Here is an 18,027-nt window from a genome sequence, read left to right as displayed (position 1 = left end):
TTGACCTCCAGTCCCATTTATTTGTTTTATCTTGCTTGTAAGGCCTTTCAGAGACAGAGCCTTGGTCTGTTTCATCCACCGCTCTTTTTCTTTTTTCCCCCCGCTGCTGGTCTGAAACTTAACACCAAGGTGAGGAAGCTGTGTCTCTCCAGATATTATAGGACTCTGACCTCCATCCAGGTGTGTCGAAGTGTGATGGAAACTGAAGTCCAGCAGCATCTCTTCAGATGGTGCAGGACATAAATAAAAATAAACATTTTGGGGGGGAAAGGAGAGCCGAGGCGAAAGCACACTTGATGGTAATTGAGTGAATGCATTTCATGTGCACTTAAAGGAAAAAAATGTAAATAGATGCACAGGGGGCTATGATTGTTGATTTACATCTTAACTACAGCAAATACTTTCCTTAAGGGCTCCTGTCATGCAATTAACATCACATGAAGTTCAGCCCCTCAGAAACACACCGTAGCAACCAAGCTTGCCAGAATGTGGCCGGTTCTTCCAAACCTCTCCCCCACAGGAAGGTATGTGGTGGGTAGCTGTGAGAGGAAAGGAGGAAGAGAAGGGAGGGAAGACTGTTCCATGAATGGAGCACAAATCAATTGCAGACTTGGCACGTTTCATATTTCCTGGCTTCAGAAATGGCATACACAGGGCCACCCCTACGGCCAGGCTGGGTGGCGCAGGGCACCACGGCGCCGGCCCGCCCGGGGGGCGCCGCGAGCTGCGCCTGCCCGCTGGCCGGCCGGTCCGCCGCGCAGCTGCACCCATGGCAACCGCACTCTGCTTGCCCGCCCGCCGTGCAACAGCGCCTGTGGCAGCCGCGCTGCACGCTGCGCCCGCCCAACGCGTTGGGAAACGGGGCGGGGTGCCGCCGGAGGGATCCGTCGCACCACGGCGCCAGGGGCACTTAAGACGGCCCTGGGCATACAGAATCAGAGCAAATGGGATGAGTCTCACTAGGAGGGCAGCTGGAACATCACTAATGCTTTTGTAATAGCACCACGAGTGTGAGACAAAGTAAGGGCAAAGCAAGTGGCCAATGGATTTCACTTTCCAAGCTGAAGACTTCCACAAATTGACCTATTGGCCCTGTAAACTCAGGGCTAAGTCTCAACAGTGAGCAGCCGCCCTACTTCTTGTTCTATTTCCAGGCTCGACTCAAAAACCATGAGTGCAGATCCGCCCTAAGACTGTTATGCTTCTGCAAGCCATTAAAAAAAACAAAAACTTCCCAAAAGAGGGATAGCTTTGGAGTCAATTGCAGACATAGTGCTTTGATATGATCTTGTCGTCTGTGGATTCCATTGCATTGCATTTCTAAAATTGCTGCACGGTGGCAAAATCATTCATCTTAACCCACCTAACTGCAAGATAGGCGATATTCTCATTTGATTTATGTTTAGGCCAGGAGTGCCGCCTTAAGTCATTTCAAAAGTGAATTTGGTGCATTATTCTTAATAGTGTAGTCAGATATACACAAAGAAAGGTGTGTGTGTGTGTGTGTGTGTGTGTGTGTGTGTGTGTGTGTGTGTGTAGTTACATATTAGATTCTCCTTTGCAGAAACCAGGGTTTTTATTCATGTAGGTACCTACTAGAGATGGATGTTACTAGTCTTCTGAATTCTAATGAGATCACAGCTCAAGGCAATGCAGTTATAGACCAATACAGAAGTGCAAACATCATCCATGCCCTTTTCGTTAGCTATTTTCCCTCTGGACATAGATCAATTTATTTAAAGCTGCATTTCTGTGTTGTTGTTTTCGGAAAGACGAGTTTCTGGATAAGATCAAATTTAAGGGTGCCTCAAGACGAGGTATCTCCAGTGTTATGCTTTTTGGGCAGATGTGATTAGTGTGGAGCATTGCACATTATCGATTTACCATATATATACATTTTGGTGGCAGGAGGCAGCCCTCTTGTGGCCCAGGGAATGTAAAGCAAGAGCTGTTCAACGAAAGAGCAACATTGGCAATTATGCAGAACGCAAACTCACTGTTTCCAGAGGAATCACTAAGGAAGTAAAAAATCACCACCTTAAATTAGGGTGGAATGGAAAACCACAGTGGGCTATTTCTAATAGTCATGGTGGTATATATATTATATAAAGCATAACCCTGGATAAACTGAAGAATATTTGCAATGCAAATATGCATATGCATTCTATGAAAAACCATCCATTGCCAGGTAGACTGTGGCACAAGCGGCCAGACTTCTGTTAAATGCTGCGAGTGGATTAAATCTCATTTGCAATAACCAAAACTGTATTAATCTCCATCTAATTTATAATGGCCTGGCACATACTATGCACTTGACATGTGCTGCACTGAGATATAAAATTAACAAATTATTGGTTGAATGACATGTAAAATGAAAAATAAATCGGCATTAGCCACTCACATCTCCTCCACTAAGGATTTCCTAAGTAGCAAAGTTAATTCTGAAAAACACAAGTGTCTCCTCAGAACATGCTTGGCTTTTGACAGGAAACCCCTAAGGCACAGATTGATAGAGGGTAGAGCGAGAGCCCTATGTGTGGCTCACAGGAGACCTTTGGAAAGGAGAAGGGCGAATGGGATCATCAATAGCAAGAAGGGTCTGTTGAAAAATGTTTAAAGTGTCTCCTCCTGGTCAATGGAAGCTCTTTCTAGAACTTCTATTATTTGTTTCTGGAAAATATTATCATTCATATATATAATACCAATAAACACAATTAACCAGATAATGATGTACGATTCCTCAGAATAATTGCACATTTTGTGATAAATTCATCTATTCTCAATTCTCTTCTATGTTCTTGTATTGCTGCCATCAAGACAACAGATCCCTCCAAGGTGGCGTGTGGCCTGCCAGAGGCCTGACTCTGCACCCACTCTATTGTTTACATAAAGCTAAAATGGGGAACCTGATTTCTAGGAACTGATTGTTGTTTGACTAATCCCCTTGTTGGGTTTTAGATAGGCAAGCAGAAATGTTTTAGATTCCAAGGTTACTAACATATAAGAGATATTAGCCTGATTTCCAGAATATTTCTGTTTGAGAACAATTTCAAAAGATATGCATTTAATCTGCTTTGTTCAATCCACATCTCCAACATTTATCCAACCCTAACTTGTATATTAAGTTCCATTTATAAGGCGTTAAAGACCATCAAAAGAGGGGTTTTTAATAGTTCCGCCTTAGGTCTCCTGAAATTATATTAGCATGGAAGTTGTCCCCGATCCAGTTCCATGGTTTCCTGGTTATTCTTTGATCCATATCTTACACCCATTTTCTCATGTACCCTGATTCTGATCCAAATTCAACCAAACCATAGTTAAGTTTGGGGGAAGTGTATTCATATATTTTGCACTATGTAGCAAAGACCTGTTTTGTGTGAAAAGCTTCGCATCATTCCAAAAATATACAGTATTACATTCTGGCTCCCAAGTGAATTACACCTCTTTTGTTGTATCTATGTCAGGATCCCAGTGCAATGCCACGGCCGACTTCGCAGGATCTAGCAGGATTCTGGGACTTGTTACAGCTTTCAATTGAAGATGTCAGTATGAAGTTTGATGAACTGCACCAGCTGAAACTGAATGAATGGAAAATAATAGAATCACCTGAAAGGAAGGTAAGCAAAATATGTGCAGGCGAGCTCCTTTTCAATTGGCACTGACATGTGCAACCTTCTTGTGTTACTAGCATCTCATTGATCTTTCAAGTCTGAATTTATTCCCAGTTCAGCCAGTTATTTCACAGTGTACTTTAGTGGGTGCATGGGGTAAAATAATAAATAAATAAATTACTGTATTTACTAGAATCACCTTTTTTGGCCATATTACATTGCAAAAAATTAAGGTGCACATTAGATTCGATGGCACGTTTACATCCGCCAGCAAATACTTTTTTTTTTTTGTTTCAAGGTTCTGAAAATTGAGTTGCCCATTAGATTCGATGGCACATTAGACTCAAGTAAATACAGTAAAATATGGATCAGCAATGCTTGCCCACTCTCCATTCATGGGCAATTCCTAATGTTGACAAAACTGTAGTTTATTTGGTCTAAAATGATGCTTTGAGTCTTTGATTCTGCAAGATTAATCCTGAGGGGTGGCTGCACAGGAGGAAGCGCACATGACATCTGCTTCCCACATTGTGTTGGTCCTAATCCTATCCTCGACTATACTATAGATGGGTGCCGCATTCTTCTTAGACCCAGCAATCATATGGCTCACAGGAAGCATCAGGTCTTCCTCTCTGAGGCTGGAATCTGGTGTTCCTATCCCTGGAAACAATGTCAGTAGGGCTATGGGTAGTTTGGAGGCATATCAGGGTATCCCCCAAACCTGGAGAGGGGGGGAAACTATGTCAGCTCAAGAACTAACAATGAGAGGAAACTTTTATTCTACACACACACACACACACACACACACACACACACACACACACACACAAAAGCTGCACATTTCATCCACTTTAGCCAGGAGGGGAGAAAGTTATGCTAGGTTTTTGGTTCCCCGTTCTAGTAAATGGGGAAACACAAAGCTGCCTTTTTATACAGAGGGGCTCAAGACACACACAAAACGGAGAGAGTACAGAGCAACAGATCAGATTTTTTTTATAAAAAAAAATATGCACAGATACTGATGCAAGGTGACTCATCCAAACTCCCAGTAACCAAAGAAACTCCTCATTTTCTTAGGTAGTTGGTCATCAACTACTAGTCATGCTGGCTATATAATGGAAAATCATGCAGGCAATTTACCTCTGAATATCAATTGCTAGAAGCAACAGTGGGAGAGAATAGAATAGAATAGAATAGAATAGAATAGAATAGAATAGAATAGAATAGAATAGAATAGAATAGATACTTTATGGTCATTGTACATAGTACAACGAAATTGAATGCCATCCCATAAAATAAAAAAATAAAAACACAATTACAGCCACACACACACACACACACACACACACACACACACACATATACATATACACCCATCACAACTCCCAGGATCATATTATTTAGTTACAGGATTTAAGATGGTTATAGCTCTCGGGTATAAACTGTTTTTTTAATCTATTCGTTCTTGATTTAATTGTTCTGTATCTCTTGCCTGAAGGCAACGGTGCAAAAAGACTATATCCAGGATGAGATGAATCCTGTAAAATATTACTTGCTTTTTTAAGGCAACAGGAGTTGTATAGTTCTTCCAGAGATGGGAGGGGATGACCGATAATCTTTTGGGCTGTGGTTTATGACCTTCTGGAGCACTTTCCTATCCATGACTGTGCAGCTGGAAAACCAAGCACAGATACAGTATGTGAGAATGCTCTCTATGGAGCCTCAGTAGAAGGACACCAGCAGTCTCTCACTCAGCTTGTTCTTTTTTAAAAGTCTGAGGAAATATATTCTCTGCTGGGCCTTCTTCACCAGAGCAGTGGTATTCACGCTCCAGGTCATATTCTGCTCGATGGTAACACCCAAGAACTTAAATACAGCCACCCTCTCCACCCGGTCCCCGCCAATATACAGGGGCTGAATGTCCGCCTTTTTCTTCCTGTAGTCCACCACCAGTTCCTTGGGCTTGACAGTATTAAGGACCAGATTATTATCTCCACACCAACCATAGAGCCTCTCCACCTCGTCCTGATAGGTGGACTCATCCCCCCCCCCCCAGAAATGAGCCCCACCACAGTGGTGTCATCAGCAAACGATGATTTTGTTGCTAGGGTGGATAGCTGTACAATCATACGTGTAGAGGGTATGGAGCAGGGGACTCAACACACAACCCTACGGGGAGCCGGTGTTAAGGCTAAGGGCTGTGGACATATATGACCCTACTCTAACCCTCTGGGAGCAGTCTGACAGAAAATTCAAAACCCAGAGACAAATGGAGTTAGAAAGTCCAAGCGCCTCTAATTTGGACATCAGTCTATGGGGGAGGATAATGTTAAAAGCAGAGCTAAAGTCCACGAACAGCAGCCTCGCATAACTCCCCGGCTGCTTCAGATGGGACAGAGCAGCATGGAGAGTGGTAGTGATGGCATCCTCCATGGATCTATTCACCCTGTATGCAAACTGGTCATTGTCAAATGTCGATGGAAGACAGGTAGTGATCCCTACCCTCATGTCTTGCTTGCAGGCACATATGATAAGCCCATGGTGTTTGGTCACTGTAGCAAACAGGAAGCTGGACTAGACAGGCATTCGTCTGATCCAGTCTTCTTATATATAGCTGGTAGAAAAACTTGGGAGCTTTCCATTGTTTGCTGATGAAACTCAAAGACATTGAACATTACGCAGGTAGCAGTGCAAGTAAGAGTAATCTAATAGAGATGAACAGAGCTGCAGAAAAGTTGGGCTGCACTTGCAGCCAAATGCAATGGGGAAATCCTGACATAGGGTGGAATATTTTGATAAGGCAAGGACTTCATCTGGAATTGCTACTAGCTACTAATCATAATGACTGTGTTCTACATCTACTGGAGGAGGCAGTATGTTTCTGAATACCACTTGCTGGGAATCAGTGTCATAGCTTGGGTTGCCGGTGCCCAGGGCTGTGCAGAGGGAGGGAGGGAGGGAAACAGACCAGGTACACATTCGCGTTGAATTGCCTAAGGCAGTGGTCCTCAACCTTGGGCCTCCAGGTGTTTTTGGCCTACAACTCCCATGATCCCTAGCTAGCAGGACCAGTGGTCAGGGATGATGGGAATTGTAGTCTCAAAACATCTGGAGGCCCAAGGTTGAGGACCACTGGTCTAAGGCATCCACGTCACCCAGGAGACTGCAGCCGCAGAGATAAGAAAAGAAGAGTTGTTCTGTTGTCTGAAAAGGTCACTTCCCGGTTCGCATGGAGAAGCCATTTTCCATGGATACCAACGACGGAAGTGCGCAGCTGTATTGAGGCAGCACTGGGTGTTGAAATTTTGCGCCCCTAACAATTTTGCACCTGGGGCAACCGCTCCTGTGTGCCCCCTCCCACGCTATGCCACTGCTGGGAATTGCAGGTGGGCAGACTGTACTTGCACTCTAGTCCTGCTTGCCAGTTTCCCAAAGGCATCTGGTTAGCCACTGTGGCAACAGGATACCAGACAAATGGGCCATTTTTCTGGTCACAGGCTCATATTATGTTCTTATACTAGGGTGTGCCTGACAATAACTAATGTTAAGGGTCTTAATGCAGAGAAGATAATAGAGATGAGCATACAGCTACAATCTCATATTTATCAGAAGCCAAACAAAGTATAATGGGTCAAATTAATAAGCAAGTCCTTTAGATAGTCTTTCCACCACTCCCTCAACTTGAGAATATGTTATTCCGTGTAGGGAAGAAGACTGGGTGCCATCCAGTCAAAAGGAGGCACTTCTGAGTCCTATTGATTTCAGTGGGAGAGTTAAAATGTGCTTAACGCACACTCTCTCTGATTGAAATCAATAGCACCCTCTGTTTCCAAAAGACTGAACAAGCTTAGCAATTTTTAATAGGGTTGCAAGTGGACCTTGTGGAAAATAAGTATTCCACTCTGCTTCCAAGTAAAGTAAACACAAATTGATCTGGCAAGGAAATTCCTCAGGGTTGCCAGCATTAATGAAATCTCTTTGGGGTTTCCATGGGTTTAATAATGGATGCCATTTTTGGATTTACTTGTGGCAAGCATGTTCACAAATAGAAAAGAAAACATTCTGCAGCTTATATTTATGTAGTGCCGGGGGATGACAAGAAGGGAAACATCGGTGTATGCTTTGATCATACATGATTCAGCTGCCATGCACCCAAGGGCTATTCTCCACAGGGAAACAGCAGTTATGACCCAGAATGGAGCTCATCGGATGCTACTTCTATTAAGGATAATGGTTTAATTTCCTGAAATGGGAATGTTTGCTTATGTTGAATTGTTGTTTATTTTTAGCATGAGGTTTGGCTGTACCTCTCAAGTGATTGGCTGACTACGAGTCTGTTGTGACTGTTATTCCAGTAACTGTTGTTTTTAACTTTTTGCTGCTTCTGCTTTCTCTCTCTCTCTCTCTCTCTCTCTCTCTCTCTCTCTCTCTCTCTCTCTCTCTCTGTGTGTGTGTGTGTGTGTGTGTGTGTGTGTGTGTGTGTGTGGAAAATGGCTGCTGAGAGAGGTTTATCAGGATACAGCTGACGACAGTGTGTGTTTAGTGTGATCTTTCTGATGTGAAACAGAGGAGATCCCTAAACATCAATAGGGAGAAACCTGAGCATGATATTGTAAATATATTCTTCTAAATTATATGTTAATGCAGTGCTTTTTTCTGGGGGTACGCAAAGGGTACCCCTAAACATTTTCTGAATCTTTGTACAGTACTTATGTCCATTTGCTGTATTTATTTTTTCCCAATTTGAACTATAAAATGGTGATTTTATTGAGTCGAAATGAGAGTACCCCTAAACATTTTCTTAGGAAAAAAAGCATTGTGTTTATGAAAGTAAAAGGTTTTTTAACTATGGAGTATGGACATTGCATATCTCATTCATAGATAGATAGATAGATAGATAGATAGATAGATAGATAGATAGATAGATGCAGTAGATAGATAGATGATAGATAGATTAGATATAGATAGATAGATAGATAGATAGATAGATAGATAGATAATAGATAATAGATAGATAGATGATAGATAGATAGATAGATAGATAGATAGATAGATAGATAGATAGATAGATAGATAGATGCAGTAGATAGATAGATACAGTAGATGATAGATAGATAGATGATAGATGATAGATAGATAGATAGATAGATAGATAGATAGATAGATAGATAGATAGATATAGAGACACACAACAACAACAACAACAACAACAACAACAACAACAACAACAACAACAACAACAACAACAACAACTTCCTCCATGCAACTGCATGGACATGTAACATTTCACACGGAAGCATTAGCAAATGTCGGAACTTGCCCTACAGTAGCGCTTGATGTTCTTTGGCTTCTTTGTTCAATTCCTTTTATTCTTATTCTTCTTTTTCAATACTCATTCTAGGAAGAAAGAAAGGTTCCTCCTCCAGTACCAAAGAAGCCCCCCAAAGGAAAATTCCCTATCACGCGAGAGAAGTCTCTAGACCTGCCTGACAGACAGCGCCAAGAAGCCCGGAGGCGGCTCATGGCTGCGAAGCGAGCGGCCTCTTTCCGGCAGAATTCAGCCACAGAGCGTGCAGACAGCATCGAGATCTATATCCCAGAGGCCCAAACAAGGCTTTGAGGACTAGAACACTGCATAGTTTCTCCATCTTTTTTAAAAAAAAGACAAAATGAAAGCAAAACGCTTGTACAGTTTGTCTCTTCCCTGCTCATTTTCCCCCTGCCTTTGGTCACATTTTCCCCTACTGAATGATCCTTGGTGTCGTGTCCTTTGTGCCATGTGCACAGCGGAATGCTTTCGATTTCCTCAGAATTTGCTGAGCCTCTTGCAAGAACTGCTGTTCTTTTCTCTCCGTTTCTCTCTCCTTTCCTTCTTCCCTTCCCTTTCCTTTTGGTATTTATTATCAGACTGAACAATCAGCTCCAAAGGATAGGGCTTGTTGAGACCTTACTTATCCAATATGTTCTCAGAGGACAAGAAACACCTCTTGAGATGGAACCCAGCTTACTTTTTTCTTTTTTTGGTTATTTATATTTTTATAAATTATGTGATATCTAGGGATAAGAATAACAGACTTTCAATTGGGTGCATCTCACCGTTCACCAGAGGCATTAGCTATTCCAAGTAGAAGGTGCTACAAATGTCAAGAGAAAGAAAGAAAGAAAGAAAGAAAGAAAGAAAGAAAGAAAGAAAGAAAGAAAGAAAGAAAGAACCCATCTCTTTCTCCTCTTCTAGTCCCTTGCCTTGTATCTGGCTAAAGTTTCTGCCCATGTGCTCTCCCATTCTGCTCATCTTTGTTACTGCAAAATAACAGAGGGCCTATCATCTCATACTGAGTTGAGTTTTTTTTTTTTTTTTTTGGAGATGAACAGGGATATCCAGCCATTAACCTCCAACGTTCAACAGGAACAAAGAAGCATGGAAATATTTTCATATTGGGGAAGTCCAGCCCAGAGAGAAACATCCACTTGGAGAAGCGTCCCGAAGTCAGAAGAAGAAATGCAAAAAGTGTGGGACTTGAGTAATTAAAAAGAGGGAAGAGGGAAGCCTTAAGAGTTTAGATCTTCTGTAACAAGATGTGAAAAAGTTCGATTTTAACTCCTTTGGAACATTCACTACATTTTAAACAGGTTTTTTTCTTTAAAAAAAAAAGTATCTATTTCGTTTGAAACATGATTTCTTTAAAAATTCAAAAGCGATGCTACATGACGTGTAATATTTGAAGTCTCAAAATGCTATATCAATTGAGTTTTCAGGGTATCCTTTAAAAAACAAAACAAAAAAAAACCTTTGCTTGTTTAAAATGCCAGTTGTGATGTTGTAACCAGTTTAAGAAAATATGAATGTGAGTGGTAAGTATATCTCAGTTTAAATGGTAATCTTAAGGTGAAAGGTGAACTGTGACTTACGTTTGTATTTTTTTCCATAATTCTTTTCCCCCCTATGCAGTATTAGTTTTTTTTATAAAAAAAAAATAAACATAAGGAAAAGTGTCTTGATTGTTTCAGACTTAAAGAATGCAATTTCAGGAATGGAGTGACTTCTAGCTATGGAATGTAAGAAAAGAAGTTTGTTCTCCAAGCCCTTGATAAACACCAAGACACAAGCTAGGAAAAAAAATGTTCTGGAATGAAATAAACACTATAATAGATTTAATCTAATGTAATTACCTTCCCAAAGGTTATGATCCTAGGTGTGTGGTTTTGTTTTTTTTAAAAAAAATGTTTTCTGTTGAAGACACAAGAAAACATATCCCACAGATCCTGAAATAAGGATTATGTAATATAAAAAAATATCAAAACTGAATGAAATCCATGAGACAAAATTCTGTTATCGGTTTTATTTGAACAATGTGTATTTATTAGCCATAGGCAGAACAGCTACTTAAACTATACTACAGCACTTTGGTTTTTCACTTTGATGAGCACTTTAAATATGTAACTTTGCAAAGCCCTTCAGCTTGAAAATGCTAGAAGTTATAGGAGGTTAAAGCAGATCTGAAAATGGGTTTTCTCATCCCCCCTCCCCATCCCTTTTCCTCCAATGTGTTTTGTTACGCATGCGTTCTTATTTTAGGGCAAAGCTGATATAAGCATGTTTAGCTTCGAGATATGAATCTTTAGAGTTGAATGTTTGAGAAAGGAGAGGACACTGTTAGTTGAGCCTGATCTCTTATGTAGATTTTTACCAAATAGCCTTAAAACTGAATTTGGAAGCAAAAAACCAAGAGGAATGTATATCACTAAAAATGCAAAAAAATAAAAATATTATTAACAATAACAATCCTAATCCTAAACTATTCTTCTGTAAAGATTAGGATATCCCCTTCCCTAGAGCATTCAAAGAGTTTCTGTACATCAATTTATGGGTAGTGTATAATATTAATGCTGCTTATTGTTCTGTTTCCAATGCAAGCATATTTGCAGGTCTAGGCAAATTAAAAAATGATGCTTTGTTTCAAGTGGGACTGCTAATTAGAAGTATTTACATGAAAGTAAAGGAACAGAGTATGCATTTCCTAGAGACAGCAGATTTGAGAAATACCTATCTTGCTTGTTTCTTCCTTGTCCCACCACTTCCCTATTATGGCTATGGATATGTTTTTATCTCATTTTTTTAAAACAGATGTTGCCAAATCACATGTGCTTTTCTCCTTTGAGTAATCCTATGTAAATCAGGGCCGGGTGGTAATAAGGTAATCTGCATTTGATTCCCCGTACTGTATATACTACATGCAAAGCTAAACAGTTTTTAAAGAGTCAACACTTATTAAGTGTACCGTCTAATTCATCAAATATTATTTGCACATAAAACCTCGTTCAATCTGAACTCATTTTGCAAGAGCTATGCTCAGGGGATTTGTGCTGCGAGGGTGAATCTGCACTGGGGTGTTTCTGTGGCTTGTACATTATCAGCCAGGCATTTTTCCTTTGCCTCCAAAAAGTGGACAGCATTGCACAGAACTCTGAATAAACACACAAGCAGAAAGGAAACATGAGTGCACATGCAAGATCACACTCAATCAACATGAAATGCATTTTGGCCCTATCTCTATTTATTTATGGAAACCTCTTTAAAGGGAAGCTAACTTCCAGTGCAGGCGAAACCTTTGATTTGAAGCATTCTTATTTATTTCCTTATTTATTTTACTGCCATGTTTACACACACACACACACACACACACACACACACTTTTATTAGTAAGGAAGGCACAACACATAAAAGGTAAACGAGGCCATTGTTAAGTGAGACGCTAATTTTGCATGTTGTTCATGCAATGATGTTGAATGGGACCCTTTGCCTCTGTGTGTGCCCCCATGCCCCCTGTTTGTTCCACTTCTGTTCCAAAGAAGAATTTTTCAAATGTAAAACCATATGCCTTCTGCTGATTCTGATAAAATGTTACCTGTTCACAAGTAAAGTTTTTAAGTGCAATATATATCCGTTTTCATTTTGTACAGGGAATATGAAATGAATAATGGCAGGTCACAAGCCAAGCTTCGTCATGTGTTGTACTACTTTTAATTTGTTGGATGGTAGGAAACTGCAATTGATGTTTGTCGTAACGTTGCAAGTCAAGCAGCCCCAGTCTAGAAGAAATGGCGGAGATTACATAGAGAAAATTACTAGAGCTTAAGTCTGTTGTATGAATAGAGATATGAAATGTAACTGTGTACTGCGGCAGTGTTGAAAATGTACAATTTTCAGTTCCTTCTTCAAGACAAGGGTGAGGTTCCGGTTTTGAGAATTAAGGTTTACAAAATAATATTAGGTAGACTGGCTAACAGCTCAGTCCTGTGCATGTCTACTCAGAAGCAAATCGCCTTGAGTTCAAGGGGATTTACTCCCAGGCAAGTGGGTGTAGGACTACAGCCTAGTTGCTCTTTCATAGTCTGTGAGGTTTTCACATTTGACTAATAGCACAAACTTATAGTATGTGTCCATTGTAGCTTCCTCCCGGGTAAGCATGCAAAGGATTACAGTGCCTAAATACACAAATGGAAATTAGTCCCATTGATGCAATGAGACTTACTTCTGAGTAATAGGAATTACACTATAGCTGTGGTCTAAACACACACGCCTGTGAATAAGTCGCATAGGGAAAACCATGACTTACCTCTGAGTAAATATGCATAGTATCAGGTGGTATGGAACAAATTATTTTGGGCTAAGCTAGAAAATATTCCAGACTTGCTTTTTGGCTTGCAGTTTGTATCATTTGAATTCCACTGTATGTCAGCCATATGTAGTCATCTTTATTCATTTATTTCTTTTGCCATTGAGAGAGATATGCCCACCCTTCAAATACACGTGTTTTGGTAGTTTGCTACTCGATTGGTCAGAATGGCCTTTATTGAATAAACGTGCAAGGATAGAGATGCCGTTGAGTGTAAAAACCAAAAACTGTGTCTTGTAACTCCCAAGCCGGGTCCTCAGAAACGAAGCGCATGATGGTTCTCGTGGAGTGAATTCTCGAGAATCGGCTAAAGTAATTCAGAGTAAAGATGTGGCTTTCATGTAGAAGATGCTACCACGGGAAATGCTTTGGCTTGTGGAAGTTGCTGTTTTATCATTCAAAGTGCTATATGTGCAGATATGTGCCCACTGAAGTGGCCCCAGGCAAGCCACCATGAAGGGGCTTGCTCATTCTAGTCAAAGGGTGAGAAAACATCCTCTCTTTTCTCACTCCATCCAACCTGCCATATGAACCTTATAGCTCAGGCCTCAGGGGGACAGAGACTTACAGGAAAAGGGAAGGGAATGAGGGTCACTGTCCCCCCTCCCCCCCAAATTTTCTATATAGTGCTAGAGGCTTAGGTTTGGGGATGCCATGAATCTGAGAGTTGAAAGCTATAGGGAGGGCAGGAATATGGAGAACAGGAAAAGGAAAAGGTGTTCTTTTCCCGCTGTCCTGAAACATCGCACAGTGCAGGGACACGAGTCGCTTGTGGCACACATTCCCACACAACACTACGCTGTCCCCCAGGATCTTGAGCAGTTATAGACTTGAGCGGGTTGATTCTTTTTTCTCCCCTTCTCCCCACACTCCCATTAGTTGACACCTCTGCACTCCATATGTCCTAGATCAGGCATCCCCAAACTGCGGCCCTCCAGATGTTTTGGCCTACAACTCCCATGATCCCTAGCTAACAAGACCAGTGGTTGGGGAAGATGGGAATTGTAGTCCAAAACATCTGGAGGACCGAAGTCTGGGGGTGCCTGTCCTAGATGCTCACAGGTCCTTCTCTCTCTCTCTCTCTCTCTCTCTCTCTCTCTCTCTCTCTCTCTCTCTCTCTCTCTCTCTCTCTCTCTCTCTCTCTCCAAACCTCTGTGTATCTTAGGAGTCCCCCTAGTACATAGAAACCTCTGTGTTATTTTGGAATGGCCCTGTTGCCAAACGGCTATGCATTTCACCCCATGAGTTTGTTTATTAGAGGGCAATGATTATGATTATGCAGACACTGGTAAAGCTATGCTACCCTCACTCTGCACATGTTCCAGAGGCAGTAGAGCCACAAATGGTCAAAGAAGACCTTGGAACCTCTGGATCCAAAGGCCTCTCCTTCCCTTGCCACACCTGCAGAAAGGGCGTCCTCCTTTCCCCTTCCATTGATGTCAATAGGAAGGGAAATTTGTGGGATAAGGAGTGGGGGGAAATCTGGGGGGAAATCCACCCTCTTCAACTTCCGCCCTGGCTGGAGTGAGTCAAGAGGGCAATAGATGCAGCAGATGCTCTGCTGTGAATCTCTCTCTCTCTCTCTCTCTCTCTCTCTCTCTCTCTCTCTCTCTCTCTCTCTCTCTCTCACACACACACACACACACACACACACACACACACACACTTGGGTACATAGGATTGCTTGGTCAGAGATTTTTTTATTGTGTTTGTAGCCTTCAGTTCTCTGTTTATGGTTAGATAGGGCTATCACTAACATTATTAATAGTTCTGGTTACAGGTAGGTAGCCGTGTTGGTCTGGATCGAAGTAAAATAAAAAAATTCCTTCAGTAGCACCTTAAAGACCAACTAAGTTTTTATTTTGGTATGAGCTTTCGTGTGCATGCACACGAAAGCTCATACCAAAATAAAAACTTAGTTGGTCTTTAAGGTGCTACTGAAGGAATTTTTTTATTATTAATAGTGTGGGAGTTATATAATAATTTTGAGAGAGAGAGAAAATGTGCATGAGTCGGAATGATCTACAGCTCAGTGGCAGAACAGATCCCTTGTGTGCAGAAAGTACCAGGATCAATCCTTGACATATCCAGGTCACAGGACTGGGGAAGCGACTTTGCCTGAAACCTTGGATTGCTACCATCAGTCAGAGTCATTAGCGCTGGGCTGGAGAGACCAATGGTTTGACCAGGGCAAGGAACCTTCGTGCACTCAGAGAATGCTATTTGCACCTAAAGCTCCCAGTGAAAGCAACTTCAGCCTGCCCTTAAATTCAACCCCATTGCTTTCGATGGGATTTAGGTATGGTTGCATTGTGCTGGAATGAGTTAAAAGTGCCTGAGCCTTCAGAAAGGCTCTTTACTGTCTTTCCCCATTTTCTTTTCTTCCTCGCTCTCATCCAGCCAGAGACCTCTATCTGCTCATGGCAGCAAGCACCTGCATGTGTATCCCGGCTACGAGAAGATTGTCATGAGCACAGAGTTAGTTCTTAGGCTTCAAATCCAATTCAGTGATCCAGGTCAGAGTTCTGTGATGGGCAGGAAGAGAAATCAGAGGGCTGGATTTGTCCTTTGCTTCCTCCCCCTGTACAAATGATTGGCACCGTGGCTGACAAATTGTAGCCCCAGGCAGGGTCTGTACTGAGCCTCAGTGGGACCTGGGCCACCACTTGCTGCCACCGGTGCCCCCCAAGGCACTGCAGCTGTGGCGCCCTCTAGAGCCCTCACCTGGTGGCAGTGCTTTTGTGCGGCTCCCGGCTCCAACTGGTGCCAGATAGCCGCCATCTTGCATTTGGGGCAAAGTGAGATGGCAGCTCCACAGAGCATATCAGAGCATAAACAGCTCTCTTTCAAAAGTGTCACAGTGCTGCCAGGCAGTTATAGCGTTGGGGCAACAGTGCAGGGAGATAGTTGTAGGGTAGGTGGCAGCCCTGGTAGGCCTTGCCTAAGCATGTAGGCCCAACAATTGCCCCAGTTGGTTGCTGGCGCCAGACCTAGCGCCTGGTGTTGGGTGCTTCTTCTGAGCCTAATAAATGGTTTGGGCAGCAGTCTGCAAGCTTGTCATCTCTCATGCAGTTAGGGATATATTGAGTTTTGGTAGAAGGAGGGGGTATTGATACCATAGTGTTTTACCCACAGTCCTTTTCTCTTTTTTCTTGCCTTTATTGTTTGTTTTTTCATTTCTTGAACTTTTGCTAATATTTCTTTTCCTTCTTGCATTCATTTTTTTATAGTGCATATTCCTCTCTACCACCAACTAGAGATGGGCTCCTGCCTCGGGCAGCTGATTTTGGGGTGTTCTGAAAAGACAGCAAATTGTTGGTTCTTTGTTTCATGTTTACTGCCAGGGAGGGTGGGGGACAGGTGCTTGTGGGGTTTTCTGCCACAGATGCCAAAATATCTTGACTTGACTTGTGTACCCTGGAGAGGGAACCAATTGAACTCTGCCTCGGGCAGCAAAATGTATTGGTTCACCCCTAGGAGCCAGCTGCTGCTTCACAGAAAGCCCTCTGTGACAAAAGGGCTCTCTAAAGGATAATGAGGCTGATTTCAAACAAAGTCTCTGCGAGAAAACCATGTTAGGGAGATTGTTTTCATGCATGAATCTCCCTTTGGGGACTGAGGTACTCGGCAAGGTATATTATTAGTCAGTTGAAAATTTAATAAGTAGCAAACATTTCCCTGGCTTGAAGGCCAAAGGGAGGAACTTTTCCCCCCTTCTATAGAAAGTAGGTTACATTAGATAATAAGATGAAAGGCAAAGTGGGAGCTTGCACATGGAAAAGTGATTAATTTAAAAATCGGAGGAGGGGTGATATTCACAGATGCAGCAAAAATGAATGTAGTTCCCTCTCTTTTTCTTTTCTATTGCAACCTGTCCCTGATACTGAATCATTGATTTAGGAGTTTGCCCCCTTTCCAATGGCAGCTACAGTAGATGCCCAATTGCCACTTTTGCCACTGACATCCCATACCCTCTAACATTTCTCTGATGAAAGTAGGGATGTCCCAGTCCGTGATGATAATTTTACTGTTTATACCCCACACATCTTACTGGGTTGCCCCAGCCACTCTGGGCAGCTTCCAATATAGATAGATAGATAGATAGATAGATAGATAGATAGATAGATAGACACACACACACACACACACAGTTCTCTATACAGGATTGCCTTCAGACGGCTCAGGGGTCAGATCACTCCATACCTTCCAATATTCCTCCAATGAAAATAGGAGCAGCGTCAGGAAAAGCAGGACATTCTGGGGTCAACTCATAAACCAGGATGGCTTATCTAAATCAGGGATGTCCCTGGAAAATAGAGACACTTTGAGGGGTCTGACATACACAGATGTTCAACCTTAAGTCTATTTGTCCTGGTGTAAAAGCTGGGAGGTTTCATAGGTTCAACACAAGGCACTGAGGCACCCGACTAAACACTCTTCGACTGCCGCCACCTGTGCATTCTCTCCCTTTCCATTTTTTTTCTCATCAGCAGTGACAGCTGCACCAGCAGTTTCTCATTTGGGGCTCCCCCTTCCTCTCTACCGCGCCCTGAGCGAGGTATTTGGGGCAGCATAGCCAGGAGGATGTCTGCACGGTTACTGCTTTGCCTCCGTGGGGGTGGAAATGCTCTTTTAGATTTAATTGAAAGCGGCGAAATTCCAACTCTAACTAAAGCAGAATTTGTAGCCGCCGTGGCAAATGGGGAAAGGGAGGGGACGGCGGGGAGGAGGCCACAGGA

General features: G+C 42.3%; 1 protein-coding gene across 1 annotated transcript in view; it reads left to right on the top strand.

Annotated features, from left to right (window-relative positions):
• The window catches only part of DLGAP2 (DLG associated protein 2), a 365,596-nt gene extending 356,365 nt beyond the window's left edge, over positions 1 to 9,231 (top strand). The window contains exons 13-14 of the mRNA XM_060272460.1: positions 3,465 to 3,617; positions 9,013 to 9,231. Of these exons, the coding sequence (XP_060128443.1) occupies positions 3,465 to 3,617; positions 9,013 to 9,231 (372 nt within the window). The remainder of the gene's footprint in view (positions 1 to 3,464; positions 3,618 to 9,012) is intronic.
• The last annotated feature ends 8,796 nt before the right edge of the window (positions 9,232 to 18,027 follow it).

This window comes from Zootoca vivipara, chromosome 3 (assembly GCF_963506605.1).
Source record: "Zootoca vivipara chromosome 3, rZooViv1.1, whole genome shotgun sequence".
Classification (NCBI taxonomy): domain Eukaryota; kingdom Metazoa; phylum Chordata; class Lepidosauria; order Squamata; family Lacertidae; genus Zootoca; species Zootoca vivipara.
The sequence above is the reverse complement of the archived record's forward strand: the minus strand, read 5'-3'. Positions and strand labels throughout refer to the sequence as shown.